At 50.9% G+C, this 16,114-nt stretch overlaps 1 protein-coding gene across 1 annotated transcript in view; it reads right to left on the bottom strand.

Moving 5' to 3' along the window:
- The window catches only part of LOC120053640 (dynamin-like 120 kDa protein, mitochondrial), an 84,528-nt gene that overhangs the window by 37,343 nt on the left and 31,071 nt on the right, over positions 1-16,114 (bottom strand). Inside the window, exons 20-26 of the mRNA XM_039000796.1 lie at positions 14,671-14,836; positions 14,268-14,420; positions 11,625-11,733; positions 11,168-11,388; positions 7,407-7,523; positions 6,277-6,370; positions 5,322-5,432 (exon numbers count right to left, since the gene is read on the bottom strand). Of these exons, the coding sequence (XP_038856724.1) occupies positions 5,322-5,432; positions 6,277-6,370; positions 7,407-7,523; positions 11,168-11,388; positions 11,625-11,733; positions 14,268-14,420; positions 14,671-14,836 (971 nt within the window). The remainder of the gene's footprint in view (positions 1-5,321; positions 5,433-6,276; positions 6,371-7,406; positions 7,524-11,167; positions 11,389-11,624; positions 11,734-14,267; positions 14,421-14,670; positions 14,837-16,114) is intronic.

Below are 16,114 nucleotides of genomic sequence, written 5' to 3'. Positions count from 1 at the left end.
GCGTGTAAAGAGAGAGCGAACAGCGTGGAAAGAGAGAGGCAGGGAACGAACGAGAGAGACGAGAGAGAGGACAGCGTGGAAAGAGCGAGAGAGAACAGCGTGGAAAGAGCGAGAGAGACAGCTGTGAAGAGCGAGAGAGAGAGACAGCGTGGAAAGAGAGAGAGCGTGGAAAGAGCGAGAGAGAGAGAGACAGCGTGGAAAGAGCGAGAGAGAGACAGCGTGGAAAGAGCGAGAGAGAGACAGCGTGGAAAGAGCGAGAGAGAGACAGCGTGGAAAGAGAGAGAGAGAGAGCGACAGCGTGGAAAGAGAGAGAGAGACAGCGTGGAAAGAGAGAGAGAGACAGCGTGGAAAGAGAGAGAGAGAGAGAGAGACAGCGTGGAAAGAGAGAGAGAGACAGCGTGGAAAGAGCGAGAGAGACAGCGTGGAAAGAGCGGAGAGAGACAGCGTGGAACATAGAGCGAGGAGAGACAGCGTGGAACGAGCGAGAGAGACAGCGTGGAAGAGGAGAGAGAGCGACAGCGTGGAAAGAGAGAGAGAGACAGAGTGGAAAGAGAGAGAGAGACAGCGTGGAAAGAGAGAGAGAGAGAGAGAGACAGCGTGGAAAGAGAGAGAGAGACAGCGTGGAAAGAGCGAGAGAGACAGCGTGGAAAGAGCGAGAGAGACAGCGTGGAAAGAGCGAGAGAGACAGCGTGGAAAGAGAGAGAGAGACAGCGTGGAAAGAGAGAGAGAGACAGCGTGGAAAGAGAGAGAGAGACAGCGTGGAAAGAGAGAGAGAGACAGCGTGGAAAGAGAGAGAGAGAGAGACAGCGTGGAAAGAGAGAGAGAGCGAGAGAGAGCGCGTGGAAAGAGAGAGAGAGAGAGACAGCGTGGAAAGAGAGAGAGAGCGAGAGAGAGCGCGTGGAAAGAGAGAGAGAGCGAGAGAGAGCGCGTGGAAAGAGAGAGAGAGCGAGAGAGACCGCGTGGAAAGAGAGAGAGAGCGAGAGAGACCGCGGAAAGAGCGAGAGAGAGAGAGAGAGAGAGACAGCGTGGAAAGAGCGAGAGAGACAGCGTGGAAAGAGCGAGAGAGAGAGAGAGAGAGAGAGAGAGAGAGAGCGTGGAAAGAGAGAGAGAGAGAGAGACCACGGAAAGAGCGAGAGAGAGAGAGAGACAGCGTGGAAAGAGCGAGAGAGACAGCGTGGAAAGAGCGAGAGAGACAGCGTGGAAAGAGCGAGAGAGAGACCGCGGAAAGAGCGAGAGAGAGACCGCGTGGAAAGAGCGAGACCGCGTGGAAAGAGCGAGAGAGAGACCGCGTGGAAAGAGCGAGAGAGAGACCGCGGAAAGAACGAGAGAGAGAGAGAGACAGCGTGGAAAGAGCGAGAGAGACAGCGTGGAAAGAGCGAGAGAGACAGCGTGGAAAGAGCGAGAGAGACAGCGTGGAAAGAGCGAGAGAGAGACCGCGGAAAGAGCGAGAGAGAGACCGCGTGGAAAGAGCGAGAGAGAGACCGTGTGGAAAGAGCGAGAGAGAGACAGCGTGGAAAGAGCGAGAGAGAGACAGCGTGGAAAGAGCGAGAGAGAGAGAGACAGCGTGGAAAGAGCGAGAGAGAGACAGCGTGGAAAGAGCGAGAGAGAGAGAGAGAGAGAGAGAGACAGCGTGGAAAGAGCGAGAGAGAGACCGCGGAAAGAGCGAGAGAGAGAGAGACAGCGTGGAAAGAGCGAGAGAGAGCGAGAGAGACAGCGTGGAAAGAGCGAGAGAGACAGCGTGGAAAGAGCGAGAGAGACAGCGTGGAAAGAGCGAGAGAGACAGCGTGGAAAGAGCGAGAGAGAGACCGCGTGGAAAGAGCGAGAGAGAGACCGCGTGGAAAGAGCGAGAGAGAGACCGCGTGGAAAGAGCGAGAGAGAGACCGCGTGGAAAGAGCGAGAGAGAGACCGCGTGGAAAGAGCGAGAGAGAGACCGCGCGGAAAGAGCGAGAGAGAGACCGCGCGGAAAGAGCGAGAGAGAGACAGCGCGGAAAGAGCGAGAGAGAGACCGCGCGGAAAGAGCGAGAGAGAGACCGCGTGGAAAGAGCGAGAGAGAGACCGCGTGGAAAGAGCGAGAGAGAGACAGCGTGGAAAGAGCGAGAGAGAGACAGCGTGGAAAGAGCGAGAGAGAGACAGCGTGGAAAGAGCGAGAGAGAGACAGCGTGGAAAGAGCGAGAGAGAGACAGCGTGGAAAGAGCGAGAGAGAGACAGCGTGGAAAGAGCGAGAGAGAGACAACGTGGAAAGAGCGAGAGAGAGACCGCGTGGAAAGAGCGAGAGAGAGACCGCGTGGAAAGAGCGAGAGAGAGACCGCGTGGAAAGAGCGAGAGAGAGACCGCGTGGAAAGAGCGAGAGAGAGACAGCGTGGAAAGAGCGAGAGAGAGACAGCGTGGAAAGAGCGAGAGAGAGACAGCGTGGAAAGAGCGAGAGAGAGACAGCGTGGAAAGAGCGAGAGAGAGACAGCGTGGAAAGAGCGAGAGAGAGAGACAGCGTGGAAAGAGCGAGAGAGAGAGACAGCGTGGAAAGAGCGAGAGAGAGAGACAGCGTGGAAAGAGCGAGAGAGAGAGACAGCGTGGAAAGAGCGAGAGAGAGAGACAGCGTGGAAAGAGCGAGAGAGAGAGACAGCGTGGAAAGAGCGAGAGAGAGAGACAGCGTGGAAAGAGCGAGAGAGAGAGACAGCGTGGAAAGAGCGAGAGAGAGACAGCGTGGAAAGAGCGAGAGAGAGACAGCGTGGAAAGAGCGAGAGAGAGAGACAGAGAGACAGCGTGGAAAGAGCGAGAGAGAGACAGCATGGAAAGAGCGAGAGAGAGAGACAGCGTGGAAAGAGCGAGAGAGAGAGACAGCTTGGAAAGAGCGAGAGAGAGAGACAGCGTGGAAAGAGCGAGAGAGAGAGAAAGCGTGGAAAGAGCGAAAAGAGAGGAGAGAGAAGAGAACGAGGATCAAGAGAAAGAACGTGTGTTTCTTGAAGGAGAGAATGTCTTTCCCAATAGAAGGCACATGTATAGGCTATAGGTAAATAGTGGTCACAGTGTCTAAGAGGTCACCGCGTCCCAGCAGGAGGCCTTTTGCCTTTTCTTAGGCAGTCACTGTAAATAAGAATTTGTTCTTAACTGACTTGCCTAGTTAAATAAAGTTGAAATAAATAAAAATGAAAAAGGAGACACCCTCCTTCTGAGCAGCTGTCAATCTGTAGCAGTAACAGAAACAGGAGAGAGATCCACTCGACCCTGTCCAATGAGTGACGACTTCACCTCTTCTTCATGGTAACCATGACTACATGCAGTGGCGGATTTAGGTATGGCCTACATGGGCAGCATCTTGCCGGGGGTGGCACTGGGCAACTGCACAAAATAAATAAATAAATAATATACAATATTTGGAATGGTGACATTTACGCGATCGGTTTTCTATCGCTCATTTGCACGTCTCGTCAATGATATTATGTCACCGTGTGGGACTGTGGGTCAGTTAACCTTGTCGGAGGGGGCGCCCTGATTGTAGTTTGTGAGCTAGGCAGGCGACTGCCTGGGAAGGTCTCCCTAACAGAAGTACGAGATGGGGAGGGGGGCGGGGGTAGGTTGACCTCAGGTCTCCCCACTGGAAGCCCGAGGTAGGGGGAGCGGGGGACTCTATCAAATAGTGCACCTCTAACTTTGTACAGTACTAATGCAATTAGATGTGTAATTTAGTTTGTGTGTTTCTTGTTTGAAGTTCAATAATGTAATAATCAGGTTCTCTTCTTTATAAGTGTGTTATTCTATTTGTGTATTTGTGTCATATAGGATTTGTGCAATTTAGTCTTATTTCTGTTTTTTGTTAGCAATAGGGTAATAGTGTAATAATTAAAGTCTCTTTTATTTGTATTTATATACACTACAATTTGTTTCTAATTTGTCTTTGTAAAATTATTTTTGATATTAATGAATCCTATTTTTGTATATGTTTTTATATTTATATAGTTTTAAATGTCATGATTATTTACAGGTGTTGTTCCAAATGTCTGAATAAAAGTGACAGTTAGTGCAGGATGGGGGGGGGGGGGGGGGGGGCTCACCCAGGGAGCCATACAACCTAGAACAGCCACAAACTACATGATATTGTAGTCCACATCAAGTTACTCATGCAGGCAGTAAAATTAGATTTAAAAAAAAAAAAAAGATAAAAAATACACATTATGAAACAGTGGGGACTGTGAAGCAACACAAACATAGGCACAGACACATGTATACAAACACACGATAACATACACACTAAAGACACACGTACACGTGGATTTTGTGTTATAGATATGTGGTAGTAAAGTAGGGACCCGAGGGAACACACTTCATATGTTGTGAAATCTGTTGTGAATGTCTTGTAATGTGGAACTGCCTTTAGCTGGACCCCAGGAAGACTAGTTGCTGCCTTGGCATGCAGCTAAATGGGATCCATAATAAACACAAAGATAAAAAAAACACCACTGCCATCTAGTGGTGTCAGGTATATTGCACTAAACACAATTTACAGTGCCATCAAATCAAAGAAAACTCACAGCCGATACAATCACATTCATTTATCTGCATAAAAAGTCTCTGTTGCTCCTCATATTATCACTATAATATAAATTATTTATTATTTTCCATAATATAGGTAGTAATCTATTCACTATTATAAACTGGGCGGTTCAAACCCTGAATGCTGATTGGCTGAAAGCCAGGTACGATAAAACATTTATTTTTACTGCTCTAATTACGTTGGTAACCAGTTTATAATAGCAATAAGGCACCTCAGGGGTTTGTGGTATATGGCCAATATACCACGGCTAAGGGCTGTGTCCAGGCACTCCGCGTTGCGTTGTCCCAAAGAACAGCCCTTTGCCGTGGTATATTGGCCATATATCACACCCCCTCTGAACTTATTACTTAAGTAAGGCATAAGCAGGAGGGACCAGCACAAATGTGACTGTATCGATACCATTCTGGTTAAACCCAAATGTGACTAACGATACCATTCTGGTTAAACCCAAATGTGACTAACGATACCATTCTGGTTAAACCCAAATGTGACTAACGATACCATTCTGGTTAAACCCAAATGTGACTAACGATACCATTCTGGTTAAACCCAAATGTGACTAACGATACCATTCTGGTTAAACCCAAATTGGTATAATGTAGTCTGTGTGTATACACCCAGTGTGTGTGTGTGTGTGTGTGTGTGTGCACCCAGTGTGTGTGTGTGTGTGCACCCAGTGTGTGTACCCAGTGTGTGTACCCAGTGTGTGTACCCAGTGTGTGTGTGTGTGCACCCAGTGTGTGTACCCAGTGTGTGTGTTTAGGTGACTCACTAAGGTCTTCTGCCAGCTGTACTCTGCGTCCGGTGATGAGGTGGACCTTCCTCTCGTTGTCCTCACCAAAGTCCTCTAGCACCTCCTTCACGTTCTTTTCCAGGCGCCGTACTGAGTGTGCAAATGCAAACACACAACCCCCCACACACACACACACACACACACACACACGGACACACCCACACAGAGACAAAACATCAGACATCAAAGATAAAGGGAACACAGGCCTCCCTCCAGACAAGACAGACAGGCAAGACAGGCCGGCCTCCAGACAGACAAGGCAAGACAGGCCGGCCTCCAGACAGACAAGACAAGACAGGCCGGCCTCCAGACAGACAAGACAGGCCGGCCGGCCTCCAGACAGACAAGACAGGCCGGCCGGCCTCCAGACAGACAAGACAGGCCGGCCGGCCTCCAGACAGACAAGACAGGCCGGCCGGCCTCCAGACAGACAAGACAGGCCGGCCTCCAGACAGACAAGACAGGCCTCCCTCCAGACAGACAAGACAGGCCTCCCTCCAGACAAGACAGGCCTCCCTCCAGACAAGACAGGCCTCCCTCCAGACAAGACAGGCCTCCCTCCAGACAAGACAGGCCTCCCTCCAGACAAGACAGGCCTCCCTCCAGACAAGACAGGCCTCCAGACAGACAAGACAGGCCTCCAGACAGACAAGACAGGCCTCCAGACAGACAAGACAGGCCTCCAGACAGACAAGACAGGCCTCCAGACAGACAAGACAGGCCTCCAGACAGACAAGACAGGCCTCCAGACAGACAAGACAGGCCTCCAGACAGACAAGACAGGCCTCCAGACAGACAAGACAGGCCTCCAGACAGACAAGACAGGCCTCCAGACAGACAAGACAGGCCTCCAGACAGACAAGACAGGCCTCCAGACAGGGGCCTATACAGCCCTGTAACACAGCCCCAGATCTATACCCAAGTCCCAGCCTACCCTCTGTGTTGATGAGCTGCTGTCTGAGTGTGTTGGCTGTGATGAGCAGCATCCTCTGAATCCTCCAGAACAGGACTACATCATTGCACTCCAGCTGTGGTGAGAGAGAAACATGATAGTCAAGCACTGAGACAGGGCATGTATTATATTATTAAGTTACATGCAACAGTCAGAGACAACAGGAAGTACTGTAGATGGACAACTTACTACAGTCCATAAAGGGTTACAAAATTCCAATATCTTTCCCATATTTCCAAGATATTCCAAAAATCTTTCCAGGAATCTTCCAACCGGGATTTCTGGAAATACAGAACACGTTGGGAAAGTTACTGGAATTTTGCAAACCTACGTCCCTCTGAAAATCTACGTCCAAACCTACGTCCCTCTGAAAACCTACGTCCCTCTGAAAATCTACATCCAAACCTACGTCCCTCTGAAAACCTACGTCCCTCTGAAAATCTACGTCCAAACCTACGTCCCTCTGAAAACCTACGTCCAAACCTACGTCCCTCTGAAAACCTACGTCCAAACCTACGTCCCTCTGAAAACCTACGTCCCTCTGAAAACCTACGTCCCTCTGAAAACCTACGTCCCTCTGAAAATCTACGTCCAAACCTACGTCCCTCTGAAAACCTACGTCCAAACCTACGTCCCTCTGAAAATCTACATCCAAACCTACGTCCCTCTGAAAACCTACGTCCCTCTGAAAATCTACGTCCAAACCTACGTCCCTCTGAAAACCTACGTCCCTCTGAAAATCTACATCCAAACCTACGTCCCTCTGAAAACCTACGTCCAAACCTACGACCCTCTGAAAACCTACGTCCCTCTGAAAATCTACGTCCAAACCTACGTCCCTCTGAAAACCTACGTCCAAACCTACGTCCCTCTGAAAACCTACGTCCCTCTGAAAACCTACATCCAAACCTACGTCCCTCTGAAAACCTACGTCCCTCTGAAAACCTACGTCCAAACCTACGTCCCTCTGAAAACCTACGTCCAAACCTACGTCCCTCTGAAAACCTACGTCCCTCTGAAAACCTACGTCCCTCTGAAAACCTACGTCCAAACCTACATCCCTCTGAAATCAGCTAACTCTGGCAGCTTACCAAAGAGCCTAGGTCCCTTACCTCAGAGTCAACAAATTGTCTCTGGTAGTAGTAGAAGCCTCGTCTACACAGGTTACAGTGATGCAGCGCCTTCTGCAGGAAGTGACGTCGGTACAGCTGGTGCCACGTGTCCTTGATCTAGAAATACAGGAAGTAAAAGAGGGAACCGGAGTGAGAGGGGTAATTTATAGGCAAAAGACGTGCAGAGCTGTGGTCGAGAGGTAACTCTTCCTGGCACGTCACATATACAACCCCAACGGAAACCGGGTTCAAAACCTGCGTCCACCTTTCCCACACCTGCTTGTGTCCCTCTCTGATTACATTACTGTCTGAAGTAAGAATAGGTATGAGTACTCAAACAGACGTCAAAAATCCATATTTAACTAGAGATCACATTGTTTTCAAATACTGTAAAAGTAATTGGTGGAATGTGTCTTGAAGACGACTTTCATTTGCGGGGCAAAAACAGTTTGATGAAGACAAAGCGCGTATTTTCATCAGAGTCATTAAGCCTAGGCCTACTCATCAAATAGATGTAGTGGCCGTAATTCATCACCATGCAGCACTGTTAATACATTTAGAAAGTTACAAAGAACACGCAAAATAAAATCAATCCAATGTCTGTAGGACAATGCAGCTTCTACACCAGCATTGCTTGCTGTTTGGGGTTTTAGGCTGGGTTTCTGTACAGCACTTTGAGATATCAGCTGTTGTACGAAGGGCTATATAAATAAATGTGATTTGATTTAGCAAAAAGACGACAGATTTTGGTTTGTAACCCTGAAAAAAAATTGGTCTTTCAAAAGAGCCAAACTAAGCCCTGTTTCAAACGGTCACAGAGAATAACTCTCCCAGAAGGGCATCACTTCGCACTGGCAACTTTTCTTATTTGGAAAAATATTCTGTTCTATTTCATTGTGTTATATTACAGCATGTTTTTTGCTATAAAATAGGTGTCTTGACTGTAGGGCCCCTGACCCCATTTAGTCGACTGGTCTATTGATTGGTCGACCAAGATTTCTTTAGTAAAGCAGTAGACCCCCCAAAAAATGGTGTACAAGATACTTGTCTGATTGGTACTAGTCTGAGTGGACTCAACCATTGTGGAGGCCGTGAGGATGGCACAGTCCATCACTCTAAGACATGTGCTACTGAAATTGTATGAGGTTATATTACGTAAGAACACTAATAACATTTGTATTATTTTATAACAAATGCTCTTTCTCCCGTGTTGGATAGCGGTCGCTGTTCTGAAACATCAGTGTGCTGCTGAATTGGCGACTTTTCCTCAACCATGCTGCTAAGTGCATAATAGCGAAGTTAACCAGAATATTGGTGTTGAGAACAACGAGGCAGCAGCAGAGTTCGGGGACGAGAGAACAGCCCTTGTCAAATAGAAGTGAGGAGACGAGAACAGCCCTTGTCAAATAGAAGTGAGGAAACAAGAGAACAGCCCTTGTCAAATAGAAGTCAGGAGACGAGAGAACAGCCCTTGTCAAATAGAAGTGAGGAGACGAGAGAACAGCCCTTGTCAAATAGAAGTGAGGAGACGAGAGAACAGCCCTTGTCAAATACAAGTGAGGAGACGAGAGAACAGCCCTTGTCAAATACAAGTGAGGAGACGAGAGAACAGCCCTTGTCAAATAGAAGTGAGGAGGACAGGACAGGGTCAACCTCCACCCCTCACCAGGTTCTCACCAGGACAGGGTCCACCTCCGCCTACTCGACCCTCCAGGTTCTCACCAGGACAGGGTCCACCTCCGCCCCTCGACCCTCCAGGTTCTCACCAGGACAGGGTCCACCTCCGCCCCTCGACCCTCCAGGTTCTCACCAGGACAGGGTCCACCTCCGCCCCTCGACCCTCCAGGTTCTCACCAGGACAGGGTCCACCTCCGCCCCTCGACCCTCCAGGTTCTCACCAGGACAGGGTCCACCTCCGCCCCTCGACCCTCCAGGTTCTCACCAGGACAGGGTCCACCTCCGCCCCTCGACCCTCCAGGTTCTCACCAGGACAGGGTCCACCTCCGCCCCTCGACCCTCCAGGTTCTCACCAGGACAGGGTCCACCTCCGCCCCTCGACCCTCCAGGTTCTCACCAGGACAGGGTCCACCTCCGCCCCTCCAGGTACTCACCAGGACAGGGTCCACCTCCGCCCCTCGACCCTCCAGGTACTCACCAGGACAGGGTCCACCTCCACCCCTCGACCCTCCAGGCTCTCACCAGGACAGGGTCCACCTCCACCCCTCGACCCTCCAGGTTCTCACCAGGACAGGGTCCACCTCCACCCCTCGGCCCTCCAGGTTCTCACCAGGACAGGGTCCACCTCCACCCCTCGACCCTCCAGGTTCTCACCAGGACAGGGTCCACCTCCACCCCTCGACCCTCCAGGTTCTCACCAGGACAGGGTCCACCTCCGCCCCTCGACCATCCAGGTTCTTACCAGGACAGGGTCTACCTCCACCCCTCCAGGTTCTCACCAGGACAGGGTACACATCCACTCCTCGGCCCTCCAGGTTCTTACCAGGACAGGGTCTACCTCCACCCCTCCAGGTTCTCACCGGGACAGGGTACACCTCCACCCCTCGGCCCTCCAGGTTCTCACCGGGACAGGGTCTACATCCACTCCTCGGCCCTCCAGGTTCTTACCGGGACAGGGGCCACCTCCGCCCCTCGGCCCTCCAGGTTCTCACCGGGACAGGGGCCACCTCCGCCCCTCGGCCCTCCAGGTTCTCACCGGGACAGGGGCCACCTCCGCCCCTCCAGGTTCTCACCAGGACAGGGGCCACCTCCGCCCCTCCAGGTTCTCACCAGGACAGGGGCCACCTCCGCCCCTCCAGGTTCTCACCAGGACAGGGGCCACCTCCGCCCCTCCAGGTTCTCACCAGGACAGGGGCCACCTCCGCCCCTCCAGGTTCTCACCAGGACAGGGGCCACCTCCGCCCCTCCAGGTTCTCACCAGGACAGGGGCCACCTCCGCCCCTCCAGGTTCTCACCAGGACAGGGGCCACCTCCACCCCTCCAGGTTCTCACCAGGACAGGGGCCACCTCCACCCCTCCAGGTTCTCACCAGGACAGGGGCCACCTCCACCCCTCCAGGTTCTCACCAGGACAGGGGCCACCTCCACCCCTCCAGGTTCTCACCAGGACAGGGGCCACCTCCACCCCTCCAGGTTCTCACCAGGACAGGGGCCACCTCCACCCCTCGGCCCTCCAGGTTCTCACCAGGACAGGGGCCACCTCCACCCCTCGGCCCTCCAGGTTCTCACCAGGACAGGGGCCACCTCCACCCCTCGGCCCTCCAGGTTCTCACCAGGACAGGGACCACCTCCACCCCTCGGCCCTCCAGGTTCTCACCAGGACAGGGACCACCTCCACCCCTCGGCCCTCCAGGTTCTCACCAGGACAGGGACCACCTCCACCCCTCCAGGTTCTCACCAGGACAGGGTCTACCTCCACCCCTCCAGGTTCTCACCAGGACAGGGGCCACCTCCACCCCTCGGCCCTCCAGGTTCTCACCAGGACAGGGTCCACCTCCACCCCTCCAGGTTCTCACCAGGACAGGGTCCACCTCCACCCCTCCAGGTTCTCACCAGGACAGGGTCCACCTCCACCCCTCCAGGTTCTCACCAGGACAGGGTCCACCACCACCCCTCCAGGTTCTCACCAGGACAGGGTCCACCTCCACCCCTCCAGGTTCTCACCAGGACAGGGACCACCTCCACCCCTCCAGGTTCTCACCAGGACAGGGGCCACCTCCACCCCTCGGCCCTCCAGTTTCTCACCAGGACAGGGTCTACATCCACTCCTCGGCCCTCCAGGTTCTTGCGGACGGTGGTGACCTCATCGTTGGCCAGGTAGGCTGTGTGGTCCTCATGGAGTTTTAGCAGGCGCTCCAGCTCCTTTTTGGTTTCGTTGCAGATGTGCTGTTCGGGCGAGCGGCTCGTCCAGCTCATCCAGCGTTGTTTCCAGTAAGGACCTGCCATGTCATTTATCACAGAGTCAGCTAGAGAGAGAGAGAGAGGGAGTGATGAAGGGAAGTGAGAAGAGAAGATGGGAAGAAAGACAGAGATAGTGGTAGTAAGAGAGACAGAGCAGAGATAGGAGGGGGAAAGAAATGAGGGGGAGAAACATTTGAATGTCTGACATATCCGACCATAACCCAGAAAGCAGGTGAAGTAAATAAAGCATGGTGACAGAAGAGAGGAGAAGTCATGGTAAAGGTGGGGGTGTATAACCCACTGTCTTTGAGGCGTGCCTGCAGGGTCTCCTCCATGAACTGGATGGCTGCGTCCCACTGGGGCTTGTCTGTGATGGAGCGGTCCTCCAGAGTATTGTGCTGGATCACCCTCTGACACCACACAGACAGGAGGAACTACATTACCCACAAGGCATGGCAAGACAGGAAATCAATGCATACCAATGTTTGCCTGCTGTATATGTGGTTGAATATGACAGTGTGTGTGTGTGTGTGCGTGTGTTTGTAAACGTACGCATGTCTGTACATGCACATGAATGTGTATACACGGGCACGTGTGTGTGCAGGGATTTTTTAAATCTTGGGCATATTTTCCGGTCGCCCAACAGTGTAAAAAAAAGATATAAGATACCAGTCAAAAGTTCAGACACACCTACTCATTCAAGGGTCTTTATTTTTACTATTTTAACTATTGTAGAATAATAGTGAAGACATCAAAACTATGAAATAACACATATGGAATCATGTAGTTACCAAAAAAGTGTTAAACAAATCCAAATATATTTTATATTTGACATTCTTCAAAGTAGCCACCCTTTGCCTTGATGACAGCTTTGCACACTCTTGGCATTCTCTCAACCAGCTTCATGAGGTAGTCACCTGGAATGCATTTCAATTAACAGGTGTACCTTGTTAAAAGTTAATTAGTGGAATTTCTTTCCTTCTTAATGCATTTGAGCCAATCAATCAGTTGTGTTGTGACAAGGTAGATGTGGTATACATTAGATAGACCTATTTGGTAAAAGACCAAGTCCATATTATGACAAGAACAGCTCAAATAAGCAAAGAGAAACGACAGTCCATCATTACTTTAAGACATGAAGGTCAGTCAATAAAAAACATTTCAAGAACTTTGAAAGTATCTTCAAGTGCAGTCACAAAAACCATCAAGCACTACAATGAAACTGGCTCTCATGAGGACCGCCACAGGAAAGGAAAAGCCAGAGTTACCTCTGCTGCAGAGGATAAGTTCATTAGAGTTACCTGCAGCCCAAATAAATGCTTCACAGTGTTCAAGTAACAGACACATCTCAACTGTTCAGAGGAGACTGCGTGAATCAGGCTTTCATGGTTGAATTGCTGCAAAGAAACCACTACTAAAGGACACCAATAAGAAGAAGAGGCTTGCTTGGGCCAAAAAACACAAACAATGTACATTAGACTGGTGTAAATCTGTCCTCTGGTCTGATGAAACCTGTTTAAATTGATCATTCTTGAGATATTTCTACAACTTGATTGCAGTCTACCTGTGGTAAATTCAATTGATTGAACATGATTTGGAAAGGCACACACCTGTCTTTACAAGGTCCCACAGTTGACAGTGCATGTCAGAGCAAAAACCAATACTTCCCGAATGCACTGTATACACATACGTGGACACCCCTTCAAATGAGTTGATTTGGCTATTTCAGCCACACCCATTTCTGACAGGTGTATAGAACCAAGCACACAGTCATGCATTCTCCATGAACAAACATTGGCAGTAGAATGGCCTTACTGAAGTGCTCAGTGACTTCCAATGTGACAATGTCATAGAATGCCACCTTTCCAACTAGTCAGTTGGTCAACGTTCTGCCCTGCTAGATCTTCCCCAGTCAACTGTAAGTGCTGTTATTGAGAAGTGGAAACGCCGAGGAGAAACAACGGCTCAGCCGTAAGCTAACAGAACGGGACCTCAACGTGCTGAAGTGCGTAAAAATGTTCTGTCCTTGGTAGCAACACTCACTACCGAGTTCCAAACTGCCTCTGGTAGCAAAATCAGCACAATAACTGTTCGTCGGGAGCTTCATGAAATGGGTTTCCATGGCCGAGCAGCCGCACACAAGCCTAAGAACACCATGTGCAATGCCAAGCGTCAGCTGGAGTGGTGTAAAGCTCGCCCATTTGAACTCTGCAGCAATGGAAAGATGTTCTCTGGAGTGATGAATCACGCTTCACCATCTGGCAGTTCGACGGACGAATCTGGTTTTGGCGGATGCCAAGAGAATGCTTCTTGCCCCAATGCATAGTGCCAATAATGTACTGGGCCTGTTTCTATGGTTCTGGCTAGGCCCTTTAGTTCCAGTGAAGGGAAATCTTAATTTTACAGCATACAATTAACTTCTAGACGATTTTGTGCTTCCAACTTTGTGGCAACAGTTTGAGGAAGGTCCTTTCCTGTTTCAGCATGACAATGCCCCTGTGCACAAAGTGAGGTTCATACAGAAATGGGTTGTCGAGATCGGTGTTGAAGAACTTGACTGGCCTGCACAGAGCCCTGACCTCAACCACAATGAACGCCTTTGGGATGAAGTGGAATGCCGACTGCAAGCCAGGCCTAATCGCTCAACATCAGTGCCCGACCTCACTAATGCTCGTGGCTGAATGGAAGCAAGTCCCCGCAGCAATGTTCTAACATCTAGTGGAAAGCCTTCCCAGAAGAGTGGAGGCTGTTATAGCAGCAAAGGGGGGGGACCAACTCCATATTAATGCCCATGATTTTAGAATGAGATGTTTCTCTACACAGATGGGAGCCTCTAAAATGTTCTTTAAATTCCACTCTACCCATTGCCACGCCAACCACCTAAGCTACTTTTTGATCCAGAAGAAACCCTGGTGTGTGTGTGTGTGTGTGTGTGTAAGTGTACCAGGCTGTCCATGGCTGTCTCGTTCCACTTGTGCCTCTTGATACTCTCGTCCTTCACCGCCTCCTTCAGCTTGTCAAAGATGTCGTCCTGGTCCTTCCCTTTGTACTCCGCCATGAAGCGGGCAAACTCCTCCTGCAGCGTCTCCCAGGCAACCTGGAGGACAGAGGGCCAGGTATCAACACGACACCATGGCCTGCTACAGACAACACTACAACACCCATACACCACTCCTGTCAGACCAACCAGAACATGAAAATTTGACTGGCACAGTAAATCCAATCTTCAATTATCTAAATTATCTCTTGACTTAGACCTGACACCAACATCTCCTTATGACATGTATCTCCACCGTTAGCAAGAAGAGGTTTAAAGAGCTATTGAGGCAGCAGCAGCAGAAATCTACCTCTAATGCTTTGTGAGGCAGCTGCTTGTCCGTCCACTGTTTGAGCTTGATGTCCACGGTGGTGTTGAAGGTACCAGAGTTCATGGTCTGGGCTGCAGGCAGGTAGATGTTCTCGATGACGTGGGTGGACACCCGCTCCCACAGCTTCTTCTGTAGGATGGCCTCCCTACAGGGTTAAGATAGGAAAACAAGAGCTTCTTGGTTGGACAGCAGTTTGGAAGACAACGCTGTGTGAGTGTAAGTTAAGTCTAAAGTAGTGACCCGTGTGGTTCAGCGGTTAGTGCCGCAAACACCGGTGCACACAGCCTACACCAGAGTCATGCACACAGCCTACACCAGAGTCATGCACACAGCCTACACCAGAGTCATGCACACAGCCTACACCAGAGTCATGCACACGGCCTACACCCGAGTCATGCACACGGCCTACACCCGAGTCATGCACACGGCCTACACCCGAGTCATGCACACGGCCTACACCCGAGTCATGCACACGGCCTACACCAGAGTCATGCACACAGCCTACACCAGAGTCATGCACACAGCCTACACCAGAGTCATGCACACAGCCTACACCAGAGTCATGCACACAGCCTACACCAGAGTCATGCACACAGCCTACACCCGAGTCATGCACACAGCCTACACCCGAGTCATGCACACAGCCTACACCCGAGTCATGCACACAGCCTACACCCGAGTCATGCACACAGCCTACACCAGAGTCATGCACACAGCCTACACCAGAGTCATGCACACAGCCTACACCAGAGTCATGCACACAGCCTACACCAGAGTCATGCACACAGCCTACACCAGAGTCATGCACACAGCCTACACCAGAGTCATGCACACAGCCTACACCAGAGTCATGCACACAGCCTACACCAGAGTCATGCACACAGCCTACACCAGAGTCATGCACACAGCCTACACCAGAGTCATGCACACAGCCTACACCAGAGTCATGCACACAGCCTACACCAGAGTCATGCACACAGCCTACACCAGAGTCATGCACACAGCCTACACCAGAGTCATGCACACAACCTACACCAGAGTCATGCACACAACCTACACCAGAGTCATGCACACAGCCTACACCAGAGTCATGCACACAGCCTACACCCGAGTCATGCACACAGCCTACACCCGAGTCATGCACACAGCCTACACCCGAGTCATGCACACAGCCTACACCAGAGCCATGCACACAGCCTACACCAAAGTCATGCACACAGCCTACACCAGAGTCATGCACACAGCCTACACCAGAGTCATGCACACAGCCTACACCAGAGTCATGCACACAGCCTACACCAGAGTCATGCACACAGCCTACACCAGAGTCATGCACACAGCCTACACCAGAGTCATGCACACAGCCTACACCAGAGTCATGCACACAGCCTACACCAGAGTCATGCACACAGCCTACACCAGA

Source organism: Salvelinus namaycush, chromosome 9 (assembly GCF_016432855.1).
Source record: "Salvelinus namaycush isolate Seneca chromosome 9, SaNama_1.0, whole genome shotgun sequence".
Taxonomy (NCBI): domain Eukaryota; kingdom Metazoa; phylum Chordata; class Actinopteri; order Salmoniformes; family Salmonidae; genus Salvelinus; species Salvelinus namaycush.
This window is presented reverse-complemented; position numbering and strand designations above follow the sequence as displayed.